We start from the raw sequence: 21,119 nt of genomic DNA on the forward strand, positions 1-21,119 counted from the left end.
AAAAAAAAAAAAAAAAAGTAGAGCCTGAAGATGTGACTGACTACTGCAATCTCATGATAAAACTTGAACAAATGAGGACTGGCTTCACATGGAGAAGCAAAGAAAGTGGTTTCCTGAGATGGGATCTACTCCTGGTAAAGATGCTGTGAACATTGTTGAAAGGACAACAAAATATTTGGAGTATTACCTAAACCTAGTTGATGGAGCAGCAGCAGAGTTTGAGCAGATTGACTCCAATGATTAAAAAAAAAAAAAAAGTTCTACTGTAGGTAAAATGCTGTTAAACAGCATCACATGCTGCAGAGAAATCTTTCATGAAAATATGAGTCCATCGGCCGAGTGCAGTACCTCACACCTATAATCCCAACACTTTGGGAGTCCAAAGCAGTCACTTGAGGTCAGGAGTTCGAGATCAGCCTGGCCAATATGGTGAAACCCCTACTCTGCTAAAAATGGAAAAAATTAGCTGGATGTTGTAGCATGTGCCTATAGTCCCAGATGCTCAGGAAGCTAAGGCAGGAGAATTGCTTGAACCTGGAAGGTGAAAGCTGCAGTGGGCAGAGATCATACCACTGAACTCCAGCCTGGGTGACAGAGTGAGACTCCATCTCAGAAAAGAAAAGAAAAAAAGAAAAAAAAAAAAAAGAATAAAAAAGAAGAGTCCATCAGTGTGGCCAACTTTATTTGTCTTATTTCAAGAAACTGCCACAGCCACCTCAACCCTCAGCAACTACTACCCTAATCAGTCAGCAGCCATCTACACTGAAGCAAGACACTTCACTAGCAAAAGGATTACAACTTACCGAAGACTCAAATAATCATCAGCATTTTTTTGCAAGAAAGTATTTAGTTATTGGCCAGGCGTGGTAGCTTATGCCTGTAATCCCAGCACTTTGGGAGGCCAAGGCAGGCGGATTACGACGTCAGGAGTTCAAGACCAGCCTGACCAACATGGTGAAATCCCATCTCTACTAAAAATACAAAAATTAGCCAGCGTACTGGCACATGCCTGTAATCCCAGCTACTCAGGAGGCTGAGGCAGGAGAATTGCTTTAACCCGGGATGCAGAGGTTGCAGTGAGCTGAGATTGCACCACTGCACTCCAGCCTGGTAGCAGAGCAAGACTAAGTCTCAAAAAAGTAAAAATAAAAAAGGATTGAATTACTATATGTACATCATTTTCTTAGACATGATTCTAACTACTGCATAGTTAGAACACTGCAGCATAGTGGAAACATTACATGTATACATATATACACTGGGAAACCAAAAAATTCACATGACTTGAAGTGGTCTGGAACGAAGTCTGCTGTATCTCCAAGGTATGCCTGTATCTATTAACTTGCAAAGCAATACAAAATATGCTTCTGAAATCTCTAGCTTTACACAATATAAAGTTCAGCCTACTAGAAGATTAAAAAGTAACATCTGCAATTAGGAATTGCTTTGGTGAATATCTTTTAAAAGTCTAAAGTACTCTTGAAGAACAGTACTATGATTCGCTGGCATGTAATAAAGGGACAAACTTTAAAGAGTCCACATAATGGGATATCACTCAGGTGTCAATCTGATATTCTGTTGACCCATGATAATTTATAACGGAGATTATTCCATTCTACATTTTTTCTATATTTCCCTGCATGTGGTCAATATTACATAATCTAGGTTTCACTAAGAATAAGGGTATGTAAGCCCTAGAGCTGAGTTGTTCAATACAGTAGCCACTAGCCATACTTGACTACTTATATTAAAAATTCAGTTCTGGGTCAGGCGCAGTGGCTCATGCCTATAATCCCAGCACTTTGGGAGGCCAAGGTGAGTGGATCGCTTGAGGTCAGGAGCTTGAAATCGGCCTGGCCAACATGGTGAAATCGAGACCTCTACAAAAAAATTACAAAAATTAGTAGAGCATTGTAGTGCATGCCTATAATTCCAGCTACTCAGGCGGCTGAGGCACAAAAATCACTTGAACCTGGGAGGTGGAGGTTGCAGTGAGCTGAGATTGTGCCACTGCACTCCAGCCTAGGTGACAGAAAGAGACTCTGTCTCAAAAAAAAAAAAAAAAAAAAAAAAAAAAAAAAAAAAAAAAAATTCAGTTCTTTAGCTGCATTAGCCACATTTAAAGTGCTCAGTAGCCACATATAGCTAGTAGAGCTATAGCAGGGTAAAGTACAAATACAGAACATTTTCATCATCACAGAAATTCTATTACACAGTGCTACCCTAGAGGCTTATGTCAGTAACAAGAGGTGTTCTGTCAGATGATAAAGGAGAGTCTTGGAAATGACCATTCTTATAAAATACTTCATTCATGCCAAAAAAAAAAAAAATAGCTTGGGAGAAGAGGAAAGGCAGGCAGTCTCACTGCTAAAGAAAACTGACACCGAGGACTTACTACATTTCAGACACTGTGATAGACAGGTACTTTATCCTCACAACACCCATAGGACATACATGCAGTTATTATAACATCTCAATATTATATCATTTATGAGCATATTTTACCCATTCTGAATATCCAAAACCTGAGGCCCAAACATAATTTGTAGTGAAGCTGAAACTGAATATCAGTTTTACTGACTCCCAACATGTATTTTCTTCACTATCTATGCTGCTACTCTACAATTCCTTGTGAACAAGATACCGGATAAAACCACCCATAACTCACTTGTATCAAGCTCCAAAAAAAAAAAAAAAAAGAATTTGTAAGGTTGTTAATTCAAAAGGTCATAAGGTTGTATAGATGCTTTAGATGGCTTGCTATTCATATTCATTTAACACTGATGTGCCAGGTTTGGTCCCAGAGACAAGCCCAAGCCTTCATTTATTTTACTTTCCAAATCTAATAAATTACCTATAGTAATACAAACATATCTCAACCAGGAATATAACACCACACACTTTAAGTAAAGAAATCTCTAGGGGTCATAATGAAAAAGAAATCTACATAAATCACCATAAATTTTTTCAAAATTTTACTTTTCACAAAAAGAACCAAACCACAACAGGAAAATATGTACAATTTCAATGCTTGCCACCAAGGAAGACATTTCTTGATGGCACATACTACTGCTGCTGCTGCCGCTAGCATATGCCAGTTTTATAAATTTCATTATTTGTTTATGCTAAATCCCACTGCTTTGAATAGAGCTTATTTTTCAGCATTTGTGAAAACTATGTGAATTAAAATCATATATCAAAAAATTGCACAGTGAACACTTTAAAATACCATTTCCCTGGTCTTTCTCATAATGAAAAGATTACTTAGTCATAGTATATAATCAACACCTGATCTCTATTGTGAAACCCAAAAGTAAAATAAGGACAGGAACATTAAGTAACTTTAAACCACAACTACACATATTTTAATGACCAAATACATAAAATAAACAATACAAGTCAGAATCTAAATAATACCGAGTGGCTTGCTGTAATTCTGAGTGTACTTTCTGTTCTTTCAGTTTCTAATTACCTTGGGATTTTCAAGCATCAGAGCAAAAATAGTTGACATATTTCTAAAGCCAAGAGTGTTTTGCATATAAAATGACTTGGCATTTCTTGTTTTATCTTTGAAGAAAACTGTAATTTTAAAAGCTCTTCAGGTTATAAAATGCAAAAAGAATAGCTCATCCTTATTAATCTAAAGAATCCCCACAAAAGACAAAAGCTAATGGCAATATCAGAAAGAAGATGGGGCTGAAATAATCCTAACTGGAGCTCTAGCCCTCCCAACATAGTTAAAAGACCTTCTAAAATAAAAGAAGTTCCAAGAAATACACTCCAAAGCAGTTTCCTGATTCCACTAAGAACAAATAAAAATGTTTACCATTTAAAATCCTGTTATTCCAGGTAACTCCATCTGACACAGAAAAAATACTGAAAGTTCTAGATTACTAAACTGGATGATATTTTCTTTTCAGAAGCAATTAATTCCAAAAAGCCTACCTAAATAATTGTTGGTTTTCTTTTGCAATAGCTATAGAACAAACTTTGCAATTTTTACTAAGCATTTGCAAAAAGTTTTATGTTTGCTGTCAGGCTTTAGAAACAACAATCATTAAAAACATCATCCAACAATAAATTCCTTCAAAAAATAAATTGAGATCAAAGCATAAAAGGATGTAAAGTGATCAGAAAGGTAGCCACTGATGAAAAATGCAATAATGCAATAAAGGACAAATAAATCTATTCACCGGCCAAAGCAAACCACCACAGATGGAAAAACCATTTGCACCTTCAATGTATCTTTAAATCTTAATTATGTCAAAGCCAAAATATTCCAGGACATGGATGTTTTCCCTTTAAAAGTATACTTTCTGTATACCACTCAATGTTTCTTTTCCTCCAATAGCTTTCATTCCATTATACAAGTCTCTATGTCTTGTTTTGTATTATGAGCAACTCCTCCGTAAATCTTTCAGGGTTTAGGCCTCGACTGACTTTAGATCTGAAGAGAAGATCCTGTGAAATACAGATTCGTAAGCAATTCTCAAATGGAAAATAGTATCACTTCCATGGGGGGTTTTTGGAAATGTATGGAAGTGCTTTTGTTTTGTTTTCTAATTGTCACTGGGGTAATTCTACTGGCATTTAGAGCCCAAAGGACGCTAAGTTAATTGTATTATATATAGGGTAGTTTTGATAACTGGTTATCCCACCCAAATGCCAATACCTATTCTATAGTGAAACAAACCAAATGGGCCCCACATCTCCTGTGGATACAGAATAGCAAACTCTTCCTAAAAATTTATCCTATACCATACATAATGCTGGTTCAGTTAGCTCTGCTCAGCTATGCTACTTCAACCCCATGTCTTTCTCCTTCTCTATTCAAGGTAGTTACTGTTGCTGCCTGAGGCAAGGGTGCAGACAGCCTTACTCAATTCTCTGTGATATGCTGAAAAAAAATTAACTAATGTTTAGGGAAAAAAGAGTAACAAAGAAAAAAGTGCCAGCTACCTGAATTTTCTGAATTAAAAATCACGGCTCTGGATATATGCTGCATCTTAGGAACTCAAGAACTATTGTCAGATGATAATTATTTTTCTTGCTAATAAGTAAATAATAAATATAATACACATATATACTACTTTTTTTGGGACAGGGTCTCACTCTGTCATACAGGCTAGAGAACAGTGGCACAATCAAAGCTCACTGCAGCCTTGACCACCCGGGCTCAGGTGATTCCTCAGCCTCCCAGAGTAGCTGGGACTACAGGCATGCATCACCACATACAACTAATTTTTGTATTTTTATTTTTATTTTGTAGAGAGGAAGGTTCACCGTGTTGCTCAGGCTGATCTCTAACCCCTAGGCTCAAGCGATCCACCTGCCTCAGCCTTCAAAAGTGCTGAGATTGCAGGCATCAAATACCGCGTCCAGCCTATAGTTCCATTTTTAAAATAATCTAAACTAGCCATAAATTCATGGGTATCATCATACAGCTAAACGACTGATCTGCTGACACTTTATTGAGTCATACTGCTCATGAAAATGCAGGAAATCAATCTTTTCTCACAAAGATTTCTAAACGTTTTCTCCTATTGTTGGAATTAAAGACAAAATGTACCACATAAGTTTAAAGCTCATAAAAAAGTTTTCTTAGGAAACAGAATTTCCCAAGTCTGGCTGTAAATCCTTAAATACAATATCCTAATTTTAGAACCACTACTATCAAACACAAGTAGCAGAAACACAACCTTAAAGTTTCTGCTGTTTTCATTAAGAACTTAAAACTTTTAATCAATAGTCTTTAAAAGAGTTATTAATCTCAATAAGAAAGGCCCGGGATATTTAGGATTTTTTTTTTTTTTTTTTTTTTTTTTTTTGAGATGGAGTCTCACTCTGTCACCCAGGCTGGAGCGCAGTGGTGTGATCTTGGCTCACTGCAACCTCCGCCTCCCAGGTTGAAGCAATTTCCTGCCTCAGCCTCCAGAGTAGCTGGAATTACAGGCATGCACCACTAAGCCCAGCTAATTTTGTATTTTAGTAGAAACAGGGTTTTACCATGCTGGCAGGTTGGTCTTGAACTCCTGACATCAAGTGATCCACCCACCTCAGCCTCCCTTACAGGCGTGGGCCACCGTACCCGGCCTATTTAGCAATACGGTTCTTGTTTCAAAATTCACTCATCATTCCAGCAATCTACAATATAGACAATCTGCCTAAGTAACTGTGGCCAATGGTAATGTTAATTCCTTCTACTAATAGTCTACCTTAAGCTATCTGAAATGACTTATGAAATAAATCAAGGTTTGAAAAACACAAGCATGTGAACAAAGAAATTAACAGGTGCCTTACATAAAGGAGTTCAGAAAACATTTTCATCCTAATTCCTTTGTAGTTATTTCTCAAATAAATAGCTTCTTCTCACTCTGCTTCTTGAGCAAGAATCCCCAAGGTCTCTCTCTTTCAGAAGTATTTGCCTTGACCCTGGATTAAAATTTAAGCCATGCCTCTATGGCCCTTGACTAAATTTTTAAATAAAATTATAAACACTCTTTTACGTAAGAAACTACTATTTTTATTATCAATAGTATTTTTAATACTAATCACACATCCTAGTTACTATGTGTAAAACATCCTGCTAATCATTTTATTTTCATTATCTCATTTACTTTTCATAGTAGTCTTGACACGGTATTATTGTCTCCATTGTACAGGTGAGAAAACTAGGCACAGATTTATCCAAGAACATTTGGTTAATATAAAAGAATCAAACCTACGTCTAGCTGATGGCGAAGTTCAAGCTCTTAAAGTATTAATACTGTACAATATTATCTCTCAAAACAAAAAAAATTACCCCTGGGTTTTATTTCATTATGAAACCCAAAGAAAAGCCATCCACCTCATATAACCATCCTCCTGCAAAGTACCTTTAATAAGTCAGATTTGCTTTACCTCTACATCTTCCAGATTGGAAGGACTACAGTTTAAGAAATAGAGTCATGCACTAAATCACTCAAGACAATGAGCGACAATAAAGCCTTCCATTGGACAATATCCATTTACTCAGTAATAAGAATTCTAAATATGGTAACATAGGTAAATACTGGTAACATTTACTTTATTCAACCATACTATGGTTTCATACCAATCATATTAAAGACAGCTACCACTTACTGATTGCTTATTTTGTGTCAGATGCTTAAACTATTTCTAATGCAGAGGTTAGTTATTTCAATTTTACATATGAGGAAGCTGAGATGCAGAAAAAGACTTGCTTAACAAAGCTGGTTACATAGTAAAGCTTGTAATATGAACAGACTCTAAACCAAAGCTCTTTCGGCAGGAGAAAACATTTCAGAGTATCCCATAAAGAGCTACTGGGCATTGGGGGAGGAACCCTGCAAGTCTTTCTGTCTTGCCACCGCTAACAGATTCCAGCTAAATGACAGTGTTCACAAACATACTTTTGAAATTTTAATTCATACAATTATTTCACTTAAAAAATCAATAGGATAAAGTTATTTAAATTAATTAAGGTATCTATTTTCTATGCGTCCTAAGAATAAAAATAATTCTATCCAGCAAATGGATGTACATTATTTTTAATCAATTTATTATTAGATCTAAGTTAGTAACTGAGTTTAAGTGTTTTTAGAAATACTAATGCTATTTTATACACATCAATACAGGTTATATCAGAATGTTAACAGAAAACTCATAGAATGCTGCCTGCTTCCTTCAGTTAAATTTAACTTACTACAGATATCCACAAAGTCTATAAATGCTTAATATCTAAATTTTTCAAAATTGTATAATTTAAAAACAATTTTTGTTTGGCAAGGAAGGAAAGCTGTAGCATTTTTAAAATGTGCCATAAACAGAGGCAAATAGATTTGTTAATAACAAAATGCAGTGAGATTAATGAAGGGCAAAGAGAGCTGAATTATATCAGATAGAAGCTACTCCTGAAGTGAGTAATTTGAGTAGTTCTATGGGATGGCAGCATTCTAAGAGTCAGCAGCTACTAAAGCCCCCACCTATTAGTTAAAGGTGATAGTGAAGGGGCAAGGGTACAGTACCTGATGATGGGGTGGTCGAGGCCCCGCTGCAAACTGAGAAAAGGAGGGAAAACAAACACAAAAGGAAAGGCACAAAGAGTCAGAAACACCACAACAAAAACCAAAATGTCACACAATATGCCAAAAGAAAAAAAAACCCACAGGGGGAAATAAAAAAACAATACACAAAACAGTCAAAGCTTTGCTGCAGGACAGTGACAGACAGGTACTAAGATTCAACAGGTTAACACCGCTATCAGAATGGTTTCTCATTTATCAGCTGGGAGAGAAACAGGCTAAGCTGTTAGGCATGTAAGGTATTCTCTGACAGGAATATTTTTTTAAAAAACATCAACCCTAAAATAAGGCAAAACCAAGTTTGAAAAACTAAGTGGTCATATTAAGACAAACATGAAAATCAAGTACGCTATATGTAACTGATACAGCTGGAGGAAATGAGAAAGTTTTTATATTACAAAACCTAGCCAGGAGATAATTATAAAGTCCAGCAGGAAGTAAAAAAATGTAACAGGACTAACTGCAAATTTTCTTAAGTTAAATGCAATATTTTATCCGTGAAATGGAAGTTTCAGTATCTTCCTTTATTTCTTGGAGTTAAAGAAAAAACTTTATGATTATATATGTATACACACACATATATATATACACACACATGCATATATATGTTTAAGTTTAAATGCAGTTAACTAGTATACTTTAATACAAGGCACGTCAAGGCAAACAGCTAGTAAAGAACATCAGTCTCTAACAAGATTAATCCAAGTGGTATTTTTATAGGCTTGAGAAGAAAAAAAAGTAAATCAGTCAAATCTATTAATTACTACAGACAACAGCAAAGCAGTGTATATATGTACCTATTGTTACCTAAGAACAAAGCATAAAGAAATGTAACTCCTCAGCTAAATCATAAAGTGACAAATATATATTCCAACTCTTCCACTAACTTAGAATAAAAGACAAAGTTTTTTCACCTACGCAAATTTTAATTGCTAAACCTCTATGATCAAGTAATTCACTACGCCAAATTTGGGTTCCAATACATTTTAACTGAAAAGAACAGAGAAAAATACTGGGGTAGGTAGAGCCATATTCTGGCTACTAATACATTAACTATTGTAATGTTAACCACCCTCTTTAATAATGAAAGAAAATATTTAGAAAGCAGTGTTTAATGCAAACCATATACCGGGCTTTTATCTAATATATTTAAGGAGCTAAAATATATGTCTTCGGCTGTCTCATTTCCTCTGTAGAGACTTCTTCCTGTTAGCTTAACACTACAGATGAATTAGATTGAAGATTAAGAAACAATCTCTTATGCTCAGCATTTATGTGCAATAGCGATTTGTAAAACATTTGGAATTACTTCCCCAACTACCATTAGTTCATATTTTAAAATTTTAACAGGCCAGGAGCAGTGGCTCATGCCTGTAATCCCAGCACTTTGGGAGGCCAAGGTAGGTAGATCACGAGGTCAAGAGATCAAGACCATCCTGGCTAACATGGTGAAATCCCATCGCTACTAAAAACACAAAAATTAGCTGGGCATGGTGGTGTGTGCCTATAGTGCCAGCTACTCATGAGGCTGAGGCAGAAGAATTGCTTGAACCTGGGAGGTGGAGCTTGCAGTGATTTGAGGTTGGGCCACTGCACTCCAGCCTGGCGATGGAATGAGGCTCCATCTCAAAAAAACAACAAAAAAAATTTTTTTTCCAAAATATTGCAGTACAACACATGGCCACAATGTAGGAGACAGCTGAAAACAGCTCTGTCAAGAATTCACCTCACAAGCTAAAATGTCAACTTTTGTTCAAGTAATGAAAAGTGCATTAGTGACTAATAAGCTTGGGTTATATTAGGTCAGCCATCATACTTTGCTAATCACTATAATATAGTTTTTCAGAATGATAACTGGTAGCTACAGTTCTTGCAGAAAACTTTCTCTTCAAATAAACTGAGGTCTTATATTTTCAGTTTTCCCATTAGAAGAAAAAAATGTAATACTTCTACTATGGACATCAAGTTTCAAGAACAGGCAATACCACCGATGTGGTATGAAAGTAGCGGGTGGAAGTGAAATGTTTCTTCATGACACGTTTGAAGAAAGTGGAAGAGAAGGGCCATGCTACAAAATTAACCTGAGTATGGCAGTACCTGTCTTATCACTGTTCCACAGACAAGGTTCCATTTTCAAGGCTCTAAAATAAAAGCTAAAACTTTGTACGTTTTCAATGTCCCAGTCAAAAGAGAACTTTCTAGGAACAAGAAGAGTATCTTATAAAATTACACACATATGGAAACAAAAGCGAAAAAGAAAATCACAACCTAAGTTAGTAGAAAAGTGCCCTAGGAAAGTACCCTAGTCTATTTTGCACTAGTCACCATTGGCTATTGAGTTTTTCATTTGAAGTGACAATAGTCTTAATCCTATGGGTAGCTGTAAGCAACAGAACAAACTGTAGTCGCTGCTGGCTCATATTAAAAATAGAAAATTTTCTTTCTTTTTTCTTTTTATTTTTCGTTAAAGAAGGGTCTTTAAGATGGTGAGGACTGTAGTAGATATAAAGGAAAGCAGCCTTCTGTGGATCCAACGTTAATGCCACCCACCCACCCACCCACCCACTTACTTACCCCTTGTGTGCACAGTTGGTAACTGAGCATGGCCAACGTAACACTGACATAACTTTGACACTTAACACCACAAAATATAGAAATAACCAATGGTTACAGTTACTACAAAAGCCAAACTGTCTCCCTCTCCAAATTAAGTATTTAATAGCTTTACTAATTTAGATAGGCTATAAAAAAAAAAAAAAAAAACTACTACTACTACTGTTTAAAATTCCAGTAAAACAAGAAAATGGAACAGATAGAAAGCTGATCGGTGTTTTTATTATTTTTAAAAAAGATTTTCTTTTCATATTATGAATTTAAGTAAGATACTAAGCATCAAGTAAAAAGACAGGCACAAAGATAACCTGAAGGAGGGAGGGAGGGAGGCCATTTGAAGCCAGTTGGATTGCAAAGGCAGCTGTCCAGGGAAGAACAGAAAAGCCTAAATTGTGCAATTGCCAATGGCCTATTAATGCAGAAATAGAATGGAGTAAGCTTTAGCTACTCTACAAAGCCACAGGAAACGGCCCTTCCTTAATATAACAGCTTACCTCTCCTCACCAGTTGGGACAGCTGTGAGATGGATGAGACTAGACTATGACAACTTGGGATGTAAACAGAAAATGCAACCCTGCCAAATTTCAGACCCCAACTTTACCCTCCCGGCGCAAAAACAAACAAACAAACAAAAAACCCATAATGAAATAAAGAAAATCAAACCCAAAACAAGAAGCAAGAGTAGTCTGGGGTGTTCTAGTCTTGCACTTGTTTTAGGGTATGTAATGGAATGTTATGTGTGTGGTTTTTAGTAATGGGGTGGGTAATGGTCACTAGCAGAGCAGATGGCAAAAACTGTATAGAGGATAGTATCAGAAGAGTTTATGACCACAGAAAAATGGCTGACAACTACAGACAATTTCCTCCTTAATATTCAATTATAAAATTGAAAGGAAGTAAAAAGAAGCTTTGAAATTTCTTTTAAATTCAAATTTATCTGAAAGGGATATCTCACTTCAAGTTTAAAATAAAGAAAAATCTAAACCCCAAATTATTCCTAATTCCCAATAGAGAACACCCACCCAATTTGTTATTCTTTTCCCTGCTATGCCTGGCAGAAACTGCCATGCTAGGCTAGACTTTCACAGAGGAAGCAATCAATGCAATTCTGTTCATCAGCCAATAAATGGATGTGGTCAAAAATATTAAGTGCCAGAGGCACCACTGCCTGCAAGAAGTACAGTTTGTTATATTGCTTACAATGCAGTATTTTATCCAGCCTCTTCCAGCCAAGGACCTGTAAACGGGAGTCTGTTCCAAAACCTTCCTCCTCTTCCAGTTGTCTGTGCAATGTATTGGCACTGTTCTGCTGGGCTGTCAAAAAAACTGGTTTAGAGATGCAGCTCTTCAGTCAGGTTCTGCGCCAGTTCTAACCATGTAAATTTAATTCATTTTCTGATAATCAGAAAAGAGGGGTGGGGTATAGAGAAAGAGGGCCAAAGAATTCTTTGCAATAGGAGCTTACCATAATATTCCATGTTTAATTATTAGAACCAGGGCTTATCTAAATTGATCTGGTGAGATCTCAGGCCCAACCAGTCAAGTGTACACATCCCCAAACCACTCTCATAACAAAACTTGTATCAAACATCTTATTGACCATTTCAGCAAAAAACGAGACAAGCCAACGGGCAACTAGGACCAAAGTCCCACCTCTTTAGAACGGTTCCTCCACCCACTGGGGAGAACCAGAATCTTAAGAACCGCTATTGGAGAACAGGGCAACAGGGAAAAGTAAAATAGGAAAAGGATAAGAAAGAGATTACATTTTGGTATACGCTATGCTCTCCTAGTTCTCTGAGTAAGTCTTTGGTATATTTAAACAATTGTAAATTCGTGCATAAAATGAAATGAATAGGAGCTAATGCAATGAGGTATTCCTGCCCTCCAGGCAAAAAAGCAGGGGCAGGGAACAAAAAGAAATCCCTGTATTCTGAAGAATACACTGAGCTGAGGTACAAAGAGGGATGTGAGATACACAATGTGAGATGTTACAGAAGCACTTTTGAGCCAAAGCTAATCATGCAGGGCAGGAAACGATGTTCTAAGGAATGCAGAGCTGAAGCCACTGTATGTTTTTGCGAAACAAAGGATGAACCTTGTGTAAATTCTCAGTCTTGGCAGTACTTATTGCAATTCATGTAAAGGATGAACAAAGAGGATGATAGCATTTACATTTGTATCACAATTTATTTACCATTTGAAGAAATGAATACACTCACTGGTATATGTCATGCATATATCCATACTGTCAAATGGTTAGAACAGATCTAATAACACTGATTCAAAAGTCCTGCTTCCCCAAACCACTGGAATTTGAGAATTTAATTAGTGAAATTCAATTTACTCCTAAAATAATTGTACTTTACTCTTACCTGAATTTTGAAAAGTACAACTAACAAAAATTAAGAGCTGAAATGAAGAAAACTTGAATGCAGCCAGACTTAAACAAAAATCATGCTACAGAGAAGTATTAAAAAGGGGTGGGGAGTTAAAAGCTCCACTTCTTCTTTTCTCAATGAATTTAATTATTACTATAGGTAAGATCTGAAAATGCAAAGCTAACAAATAATAGTAGCAGTAGTAATAATAAATCATCTTTGGAACAAAGTTCCAAAATTCAGTAAAAGTATCTGCCAACGAAACCCAAGCCACTACATACACAAACATAGGTAGAGAATATAATTTAGTACAAGTTTCTGCTTACTTACCGGAGAACGGGTTTGAGGTTGTGAATTCATTGTCTGAGGGGCTTGAGGGTATACCAGCGTGGTTGGACCTGCATTCTGTCCAGAGGGATAAGGGGTCTGTCAAAGAATGGCAAGAACAATATAATATTTTGAAAAAGCATTGCATGGCAATTCAAGATGTTTTAAAAAAAAGTTTACAGAACTGGTTACTAATGTGGTTTACAGTTCTACTTTTTAAAAATTTAACTTTATCACAATATCCAGTAACTGTAAATCAGTGCAGTTCCTTCTTTTTTTTTTAATTAATGAACTGGGGTCTCGCTCTGTCACCCAGGCTGGAATGCAGTGGCATTATCATGGCTTGCCACAGCCTCAAACTCATGGGTTTAAGTGGATCCTCTCTTCTCAGCCTCCGGAGTAGCTGGGACTACAGGCACACAGCATGGTGCTGAACTAATTTTTTTTTTTCCCCCCCTAGAGACAGGGTCTCACTTTGTTGCCCAGGCTGGGCTCAAACTCCAGGCCTGAAGCAATCCTCCTGCCTTGGCTTCCCAAAGCGCCTAAACAACTTTTTTATCTTACTTTTTAAAGAGATAAGAGTCCTGGCATTTGCCCCGGCTAGTCTTGAACTCCAGGGCTCAAGAGATCCACTCACCTCATCCTTTTGAGTAGCTAGAACTACAGGCAAGAGCTTTCTTGCCAGCTAGTGCAGCACTTTTTAAGTTACCATAACTCTCATGATAAAAGGACATCAGCAACCCAAAATCTAGATGCAACCATTTTTCTTTTTTTTTGTGCATTAAGGCATTTTATATACAAGTAAGTATTACATTGCTAGAAAAAGAATCCCAGAATTTTCCCTTCTGTGTGTTTCACCTTACTTTTTCATGGTGTATGATGCCAGCTAAGGTTGTCAGTACAATGAAACAAAACTGACAGGGCGAGAGCAGATTATTCTGCCACTTTTTTCTAGATCTTTGAGTTGCACATCCTATCTGAGGCTGATCACTCCACACTTGTTTAACCTGCCTGTGAGGTTCACAACAATTTTCCCTGCTCTCGAATCATCAATGATCCAAATTTGTCAATGTATGCATGCTTCATCATCATGGTTAGAAATAGGAAATCATGACCTAGTAAGAATCTGGTGGTTACCTTTCTATTCAGCATTGCTGATGCTCCAGAAAGCATCAACGAGAACATTCATATACACGATTATGGCAGCACAAAAAGATGAAGGAAAGACTAGGTGCAATTATTTGAAATTATCAGTGCAAAGAGGACCTACTGTGAATTCAACTAGTTCTGAAATAGTCCAAACCATAAACAAAATCAAACATGGATGAGAGAACTTGCTATTGCTATGGTGTGCTTTCCTTGTGGAAGACATCTCAGAGCCACAGTTAGTGGTCCACACAGTTAACTGTTATGTACTGTTGTAATTTTCTGAAGGCTTACATACCTTAATCCTTTTACACGATCCCATAAAAATCAACAACCAGTAAGAACCTTATACAAAACCTTAGAATAAGTGATAATGTAATACACATAGCTAATTTACCATATATTTTCTGAAAATAAAAACATAATCTTTTCATCGTAAATCCATGACAAAAGTTATAGACTAATATACTGTGTGCTACTGAATTAAAAAAAAAATGGTTGTAACATATTTGAAATGAAATGCCACCACTGAAACAATGGACATATAACCACAAGACTTGGACTAAAATCCTAACAATTGCTACTGAATAGTGGTGTTAGTTTGGGCAACTCATGCCCACAAATGCAAAAAGGAACACACCTACCTCACAAGGCAGTTTGTGAAGATGAAACAAGATAAAGGAAAATAGTCCACAATCACCTTTATATACCCGAAATTAAGGACTGAAAAATTTAAGTATCTTACCTAAGATAACAAAGTAAATAATATATCTAGAAAGTATTATAATTTTGCTTTTTATTTTTTATATTTTAACTTTATTTTTTTGAGACAGAGTTTCACTCTCGTGTTGCCCAGGCTGGAGTACAACGGCACAATCTCGGCTCACCACAACCTCCGCCTCCCGGGTTCAGCCTTCCGAGTAGCTGCACCACGCCTGGCTAATTTTGTATTTTTAGTAGAGGCAGAGTTTCTCCATGTTGGTCAGGATGGTCTCAAACTCCAAATCTCAGGTGATCCACCCACCTCAGCATCCCAAAGTGCTGGGATTACAGACGTGAGCCACCCCGCCCCGCCACTTTTAAAAAGAAGTTTATACAATTTTTGGCATCTGTTGACCATTTAATGTTCGGCTGGGATCACCAATTTTAAAGAAAATACTTGACAGGATTCATCATACCTTCCAAATAAAAAAAACAAAAATTTTTTTTAAAAAGTATGTACTATGTCACTGAGTCATATAAACAAAATTAATGGCTTCATATTAGACACAGAGGCTATCTGGCAATCTTTCAACATAGTAATCTATACAGCCATCTCTGTAGTGGACACAAAAGTTCAACATCAGATTGATTTCCTTTCCTACACTAGTTCTATTAAATCTAGCCACCAACCTAAAAACATGGCAGTAAAGAATCTCATGTCTATCAAATAATTAATAAATGGATCAAACAAGACCTAAAAATTATTCAACTTTTCTTATCAAGGATTATTTTCAGCACTGTTTCAGACACAACGTTTACGTGTATGTATCACATTCAAACTATGAAAGGCTGGAAGTTTGACTATTTTAACTTAAGAAAACATGGGGAATGAATTTCTTATCAATTCTGGCTTCACTCAGAAAAAGCATTTCTTCAACTTCTATTCTAGAATTTGAATATAGTTTTAAAAGACAGTATCAATTTCATTCTTCATTAAGTTAAAGAAAAATCAAGTGTTCAGAAAGTCATTTCTTAGTTCTGAGGCTCTTTGATCTTAGGATATATTTTGACACTATTCACATTTAATTTGGTGGTATCTTGAAGCAGGAGTTTCTAGCTGTCAAGATATTAAATGCAACGTTGAAATATATCACTTACAAAAACATAAAGAAATGTTACCTCTTTCTACGCGTCAAAGAATTAGGGAAACATTTTGTTCTCTCATAGCTGTTGTACTATAGAAAAAGAAAGGGAATCCATTGTATTTCATTGAACATGCTAAAAATATACATAACAGCCATATTTGACCTCACTCAAAAATTTAACAATACCTTCAACACTCAAGCCAAATAGGCAACATACAGCCAATTGAAAATGCAATATGTGAATTAGCATTCAAAGACAAAGTTCTTTTGTTCAGAAACAACACCCTTTCTGATCACACACATTACTGGAGCTCTGTCAAAATGTTTCCAATGTGCCTTTTTCCAGACTATATCATTGCTCTCAAAATGATTACTAATAAAACAAAGACTGTATTTTCTTACAGCTTAGATTTTCTAGCCTAAACAGACTAAAAAATAATAATCAAGTACTTTTTATATTTACATTATATATATGCCAAGAGCTAATTCAGACTCTACATAAGCAGTTTCATCAAATGCAAGGTACAATCTCTAATGCAGCCACACATGCAAATAATTGTTCTGTCACAATATATGCTATTATAACATTAGCAATATGGAATGCCTAACAGTGGCACGTGATAAAGAAATATTGCCAACAGATCACTCAGCAGTCTTTCAGAGCGTTTTTCCATTCTTTGTGGATGCCTTTAGAAATTTGTTGGGAATAGTATGACTTGCTACCTATCATTGCTGTAAGCAGTGCAACTGTAAAAGATGTCCCTACTCTTTTGATCTCTTCTCTGTATTTAATAACTTAAATTGATCAATTAACTTATTCTAGAATAATTTCCTTAATTTGCTACCATGCTTTGTTGAAAAATAATGCAAAAGTTTCAATGGGAACATACTTTGATCATATTTCATATCAAATGTGTAGAGAACTAGGTATAGATCTGAAGGATCATTTTAATAATTAGAGGATCTGTTTGTACTTTCCCTTTTCAAATACTTTCCAAGTCATCACAAAGATTTACTTCTCCAAGGACATATGGGTGACATACAGAATTTACACTGCAATCTATTGTATTGTCCAAATTGATGAGTTACAGATATCCATTCTCATATTCATCATTAATTTTATGCTTCAATAAACCTTTCTGAAAGCTTGTTACTTGTAAGGGATATAACACAATAGTGACAGCAAAACCCAGCAAACAATGTAAATTAACAATGTTACTGAAGAAAAGCCCATTAGAACAGTCCTTATGGTGTGTATACCACCTTTAAATCCCTAATGATAATGTTAAAAACAGTGATTTGGACAGTCAACAACAGGTAGAAATGGTGAATTCTATTATAAGACAGAACAAACTAACAAAGAATATTAGGTATAACAAGACTCCAGATGTGATGGTTTTCAAACTATGGTTATGTGATAAAATTAATCTACATTTCCTATTTTCACAATATAATAAAATAGACTTAAGCTAACAAAAATAATTATAACAGAAAACATTTATACAGCTTTTACTAGGTTTCAGGCACTATATTAAGTACTTTACATAAAAGTCAGAGATAAATTGCCATTACTCGTTTTAAGATTCTGCCATCAACTAAACTAAATTCTGCCATAAAGATGATCAGCCTGGCCAATACAGTGAAACCCCGTTGCTACTAAAAATACAAAAAATTGGCCGGGCATGGTGGCACACGCCTGTAGTCCCAGCTGCTCTGGAGACTCAGGCAGGAGAATTGCTTGAACACAGGAGGCAGAGGTTGCAGTGAGCTGAGATTTCACAACTGCACTCCAGCCTAGGCGACAGGGCGAGACTCTGTCTCAAAAAAAAAAAAAAAAAAAATTAAACTCAATACTGTACATGCTGTATGTGAACAAACATAAATCTGACTAAAACACTAAACTGCCAACTTTTCAAAGAGCTATAAGGGGCCAGGTGCGGTGGCTCGCACCTGTAATCCCAGCGCCTTGGGAGGCCAAGACAGGCAGATCACCTGAGGTAAGGAGTTTGAGACCAGCCTGGCCAACATGGTGAAACCATGTCTCTACTAAAAATACAAAAATTACCTGGGTGTGCTGGTGGCCACCTATAGTCCCAGCTACTCAAGAGGCTGAGGCAGGAGAATCGCTGGAACCCAGGAGGTAGAAGTTGCAAGGGGCCAAGATCACACCCACTGCATTCCAAACTGAATGACAAAAGCAAAACTCTGTCTCAAAAATAAATAAATAAATAAATAAATAAATAAATAAATAAATGAGGTAATACTGACCAAATTTAAAATATGCTTATCCCTTTGATTCTATGATTCCATTTCAGGAAACTCACTCTGTGAATATATTCACAATGGGCCCCTCCTTAAAAAAAATGCCCAAAAACAAAAAAAAAACTAGAAATATTCTAAATGTCTATATATATAGAAAAGTGGTGAGATTCTGTACTTAGTCACTGAGAGAATACAGTATAATCTTGAGAATGAATCAAGTCTATATACACCATTGAAAGATACCCATAATAACATTAAGTGACAAGAGCAAATTGTAGAATTTTTAAGTATAAAAAGACTCTCCTGTCTTAACTTTAAAACTATATATGAGCCAAGTGCAGTGGCTCACACCTGTAATCCCAGCACTTTGGGAGGCTGAGGGGGGCTGATCACAAGGTCAGGAGATAAAGACCATCCTGGCTAACATGGTGAAACCCCATCTCTGCTAAAACTACAAAAATTAGCTGAGAGTGGTGGTGCACACTTGTAGTCCCAGCTACTTGGGAGGCTGAGGCAGGAGAATCACTTGAACCCGGGAGGCAGGGATTGCAGTGAGATGAGATCACGCCACTGCACTCCAGCCTAGGCGACAGGGCGAGACTCCGTCTCAAAATAAAAAAAAAAAAAAAAAAAAAAAAAGCTATATAAGGCCGGGTACAGTGGCTCACCCCTAGAATCCCAGCAATTCGGGAGGCTGAGGCGGGTGGATCACAAGGTCAGTAGTTCAAGACCAGCCTGACCAAAATAGTGAAACCCCGTCTCTACTAAAAATGCAAAAATTAGCCGGGCATGGTGGCAGCTGCCTGCAATCCCAGCTACCCAGGAGGCTGAGGTAGAAGAATCACTTGAACCTGGGAGGCGGTGGTTGCTGTGAGCCGAGATCATGCCACTGCACTCCAGCCCAGCTGCCAGTGAGAGACTCTGTCTCAAAAAAAGAAGAAGAAAAAGTAGTTGTTCTGAAAAAACTTCCATCGGTGGAGGCTCTGGCTTAGTACATGTGTCCGTGGTTTATTGGTTGTTGCTACTCAGGAGTTGCAGCACTGACAGAATTCAGCTGTTTTCAAGAACGCTGTGATTGTGGTTGTCTGGTCCAGTTCAAAAGATAAAGACAAGTTCCTAGAGTATATTGTTTTCATTTCTTTTTAACTTTTATTTTAGGTTCAGGAGTACATGTGCAAGTTTGTTAAATAGTTAAATTGTGTGTCATGGGGGATGCATGTACAGATTATTTTGTCATTCAGGAAATAAGCATAGTACCTGGTAGGCAGTTTTTTTGATTCTCACCTTCCTCCTACCCTCCATCCTCAAGTAGGCCCCAAGGTCTGTTGTTCCTTTCATTGTGTCTATGTGTACTCGACGTTTAGCTCCTACTTGTAAGTGACAACACACACTATTTGGTTTTCAGTTCCTGCGTTAGTTCACTTAGAATGACCTCCACCACCAGAAATATATATATATATATATATTATATATATATATATATTTTTTTTTTTTTTTTGATATGGAGTCTCCCTCTGTCACCCTGGCTGGAATGCAATGGCACAATCTTGGCTCACTACAACCTCTGTCCCTTGGGTTCAACCAATTCTCCTGCCTCAGCTTTCCTACTAGCTGGGATAAGAGGTATGGACTACCACACCCAGCTAATTTTTGTGGTTTTAGTAGAGACAGGGTTTTGCCTTGCTGACCAGGCTGGTCTCAAACTCCTGACCTCAAGTGATCTGCCTGCCTCTGCCTCCCCAGCTACTGGGAAAGCAGGCATGAGCCACCACGCCCAGGCTCTAGACAAAGACTTTTAAACTGTCCTAACTACACTCAATAAGCTAAAGAAAGCGGGTGGGCAGGGAGGAGAAACCTAAATGAAATCAGAAAAAAGATATATAAACAGGGAATACGAGATAGAAATAGAAAAATAAAAAGAAGAATCAAATTCTAGAGCTGAAAAACAGCTAACTGAAAAACTTACTAGACTAATACAAAAGCAGGCTCAAATAAACAAAAGAATTAGTGAATTTGAAGAAAAATTATTTGAAAGAATCCAATCTGAGAAGCAAAAATTAAAAAAAAAGAAAAGTTATCAGAGCCTAAGAGACTTGTGGGATACCATCGAGCAAATCAATATTCACATTACAAAAGAGAGAGGAAAAGGAACAGAAAGATTATTTCAAAAAACAATGATGGAAAATTTCTCAAATTTGAAGACATGGATATACAAAAGCAAGATACTCGGCAAGGCACAGTGGCTCATGCCTGTAATCCCAGCACTCTGGGAGGCTGACGTGGGCAGATCACAAGGGCAGGAGTTGGAGATCAGCCTGCCCAACATGGTGAAACACCCCACCTCTACTAAAAATACAAAAATTATCCAGGTATGATGGTGTGCACCTGTAATCCCAGCTACCTGGGAGGCTGAGGTAGGAGAATCGCATGAACCCAGGAGGTGGAGGTTGCAGTGAGCA

At 36.9% G+C, this 21,119-nt stretch overlaps 1 protein-coding gene across 23 annotated transcripts in view; it reads right to left on the minus strand.

Annotated features, from left to right (window-relative positions):
- EIF4G3 (eukaryotic translation initiation factor 4 gamma 3) overlaps positions 1-21,119 on the minus strand; it is a 379,583-nt gene that overhangs the window by 191,130 nt on the left and 167,334 nt on the right. For 7 of the 23 annotated variants that reach the window (XR_005196570.1, XM_037730567.1, XM_037730571.1 and 4 more), the window contains one exon: positions 13,409-13,504. Coding sequence is in view for 19 of the 23 variants with exons in the window: in XM_037730567.1 (XP_037586495.1) it covers positions 13,409-13,438 (30 nt within the window). In the remaining 4 variants the exon portion in view is untranslated. Of the gene's footprint in view, positions 1-8,027; positions 8,061-11,897; positions 12,024-13,408; positions 13,510-14,542; positions 14,565-21,119 lie in introns of those variants that run through there. The other 16 variants (XM_017506619.2, XM_017506610.2, XM_017506644.2 and 13 more) reach the window with 11 other exon arrangements.

Source organism: Cebus imitator, unplaced genomic scaffold, assembly GCF_001604975.1.
Source record: "Cebus imitator isolate Cc_AM_T3 unplaced genomic scaffold, Cebus_imitator-1.0 Scaffold15, whole genome shotgun sequence".
In the NCBI taxonomy this organism is placed as follows: domain Eukaryota; kingdom Metazoa; phylum Chordata; class Mammalia; order Primates; family Cebidae; genus Cebus; species Cebus imitator.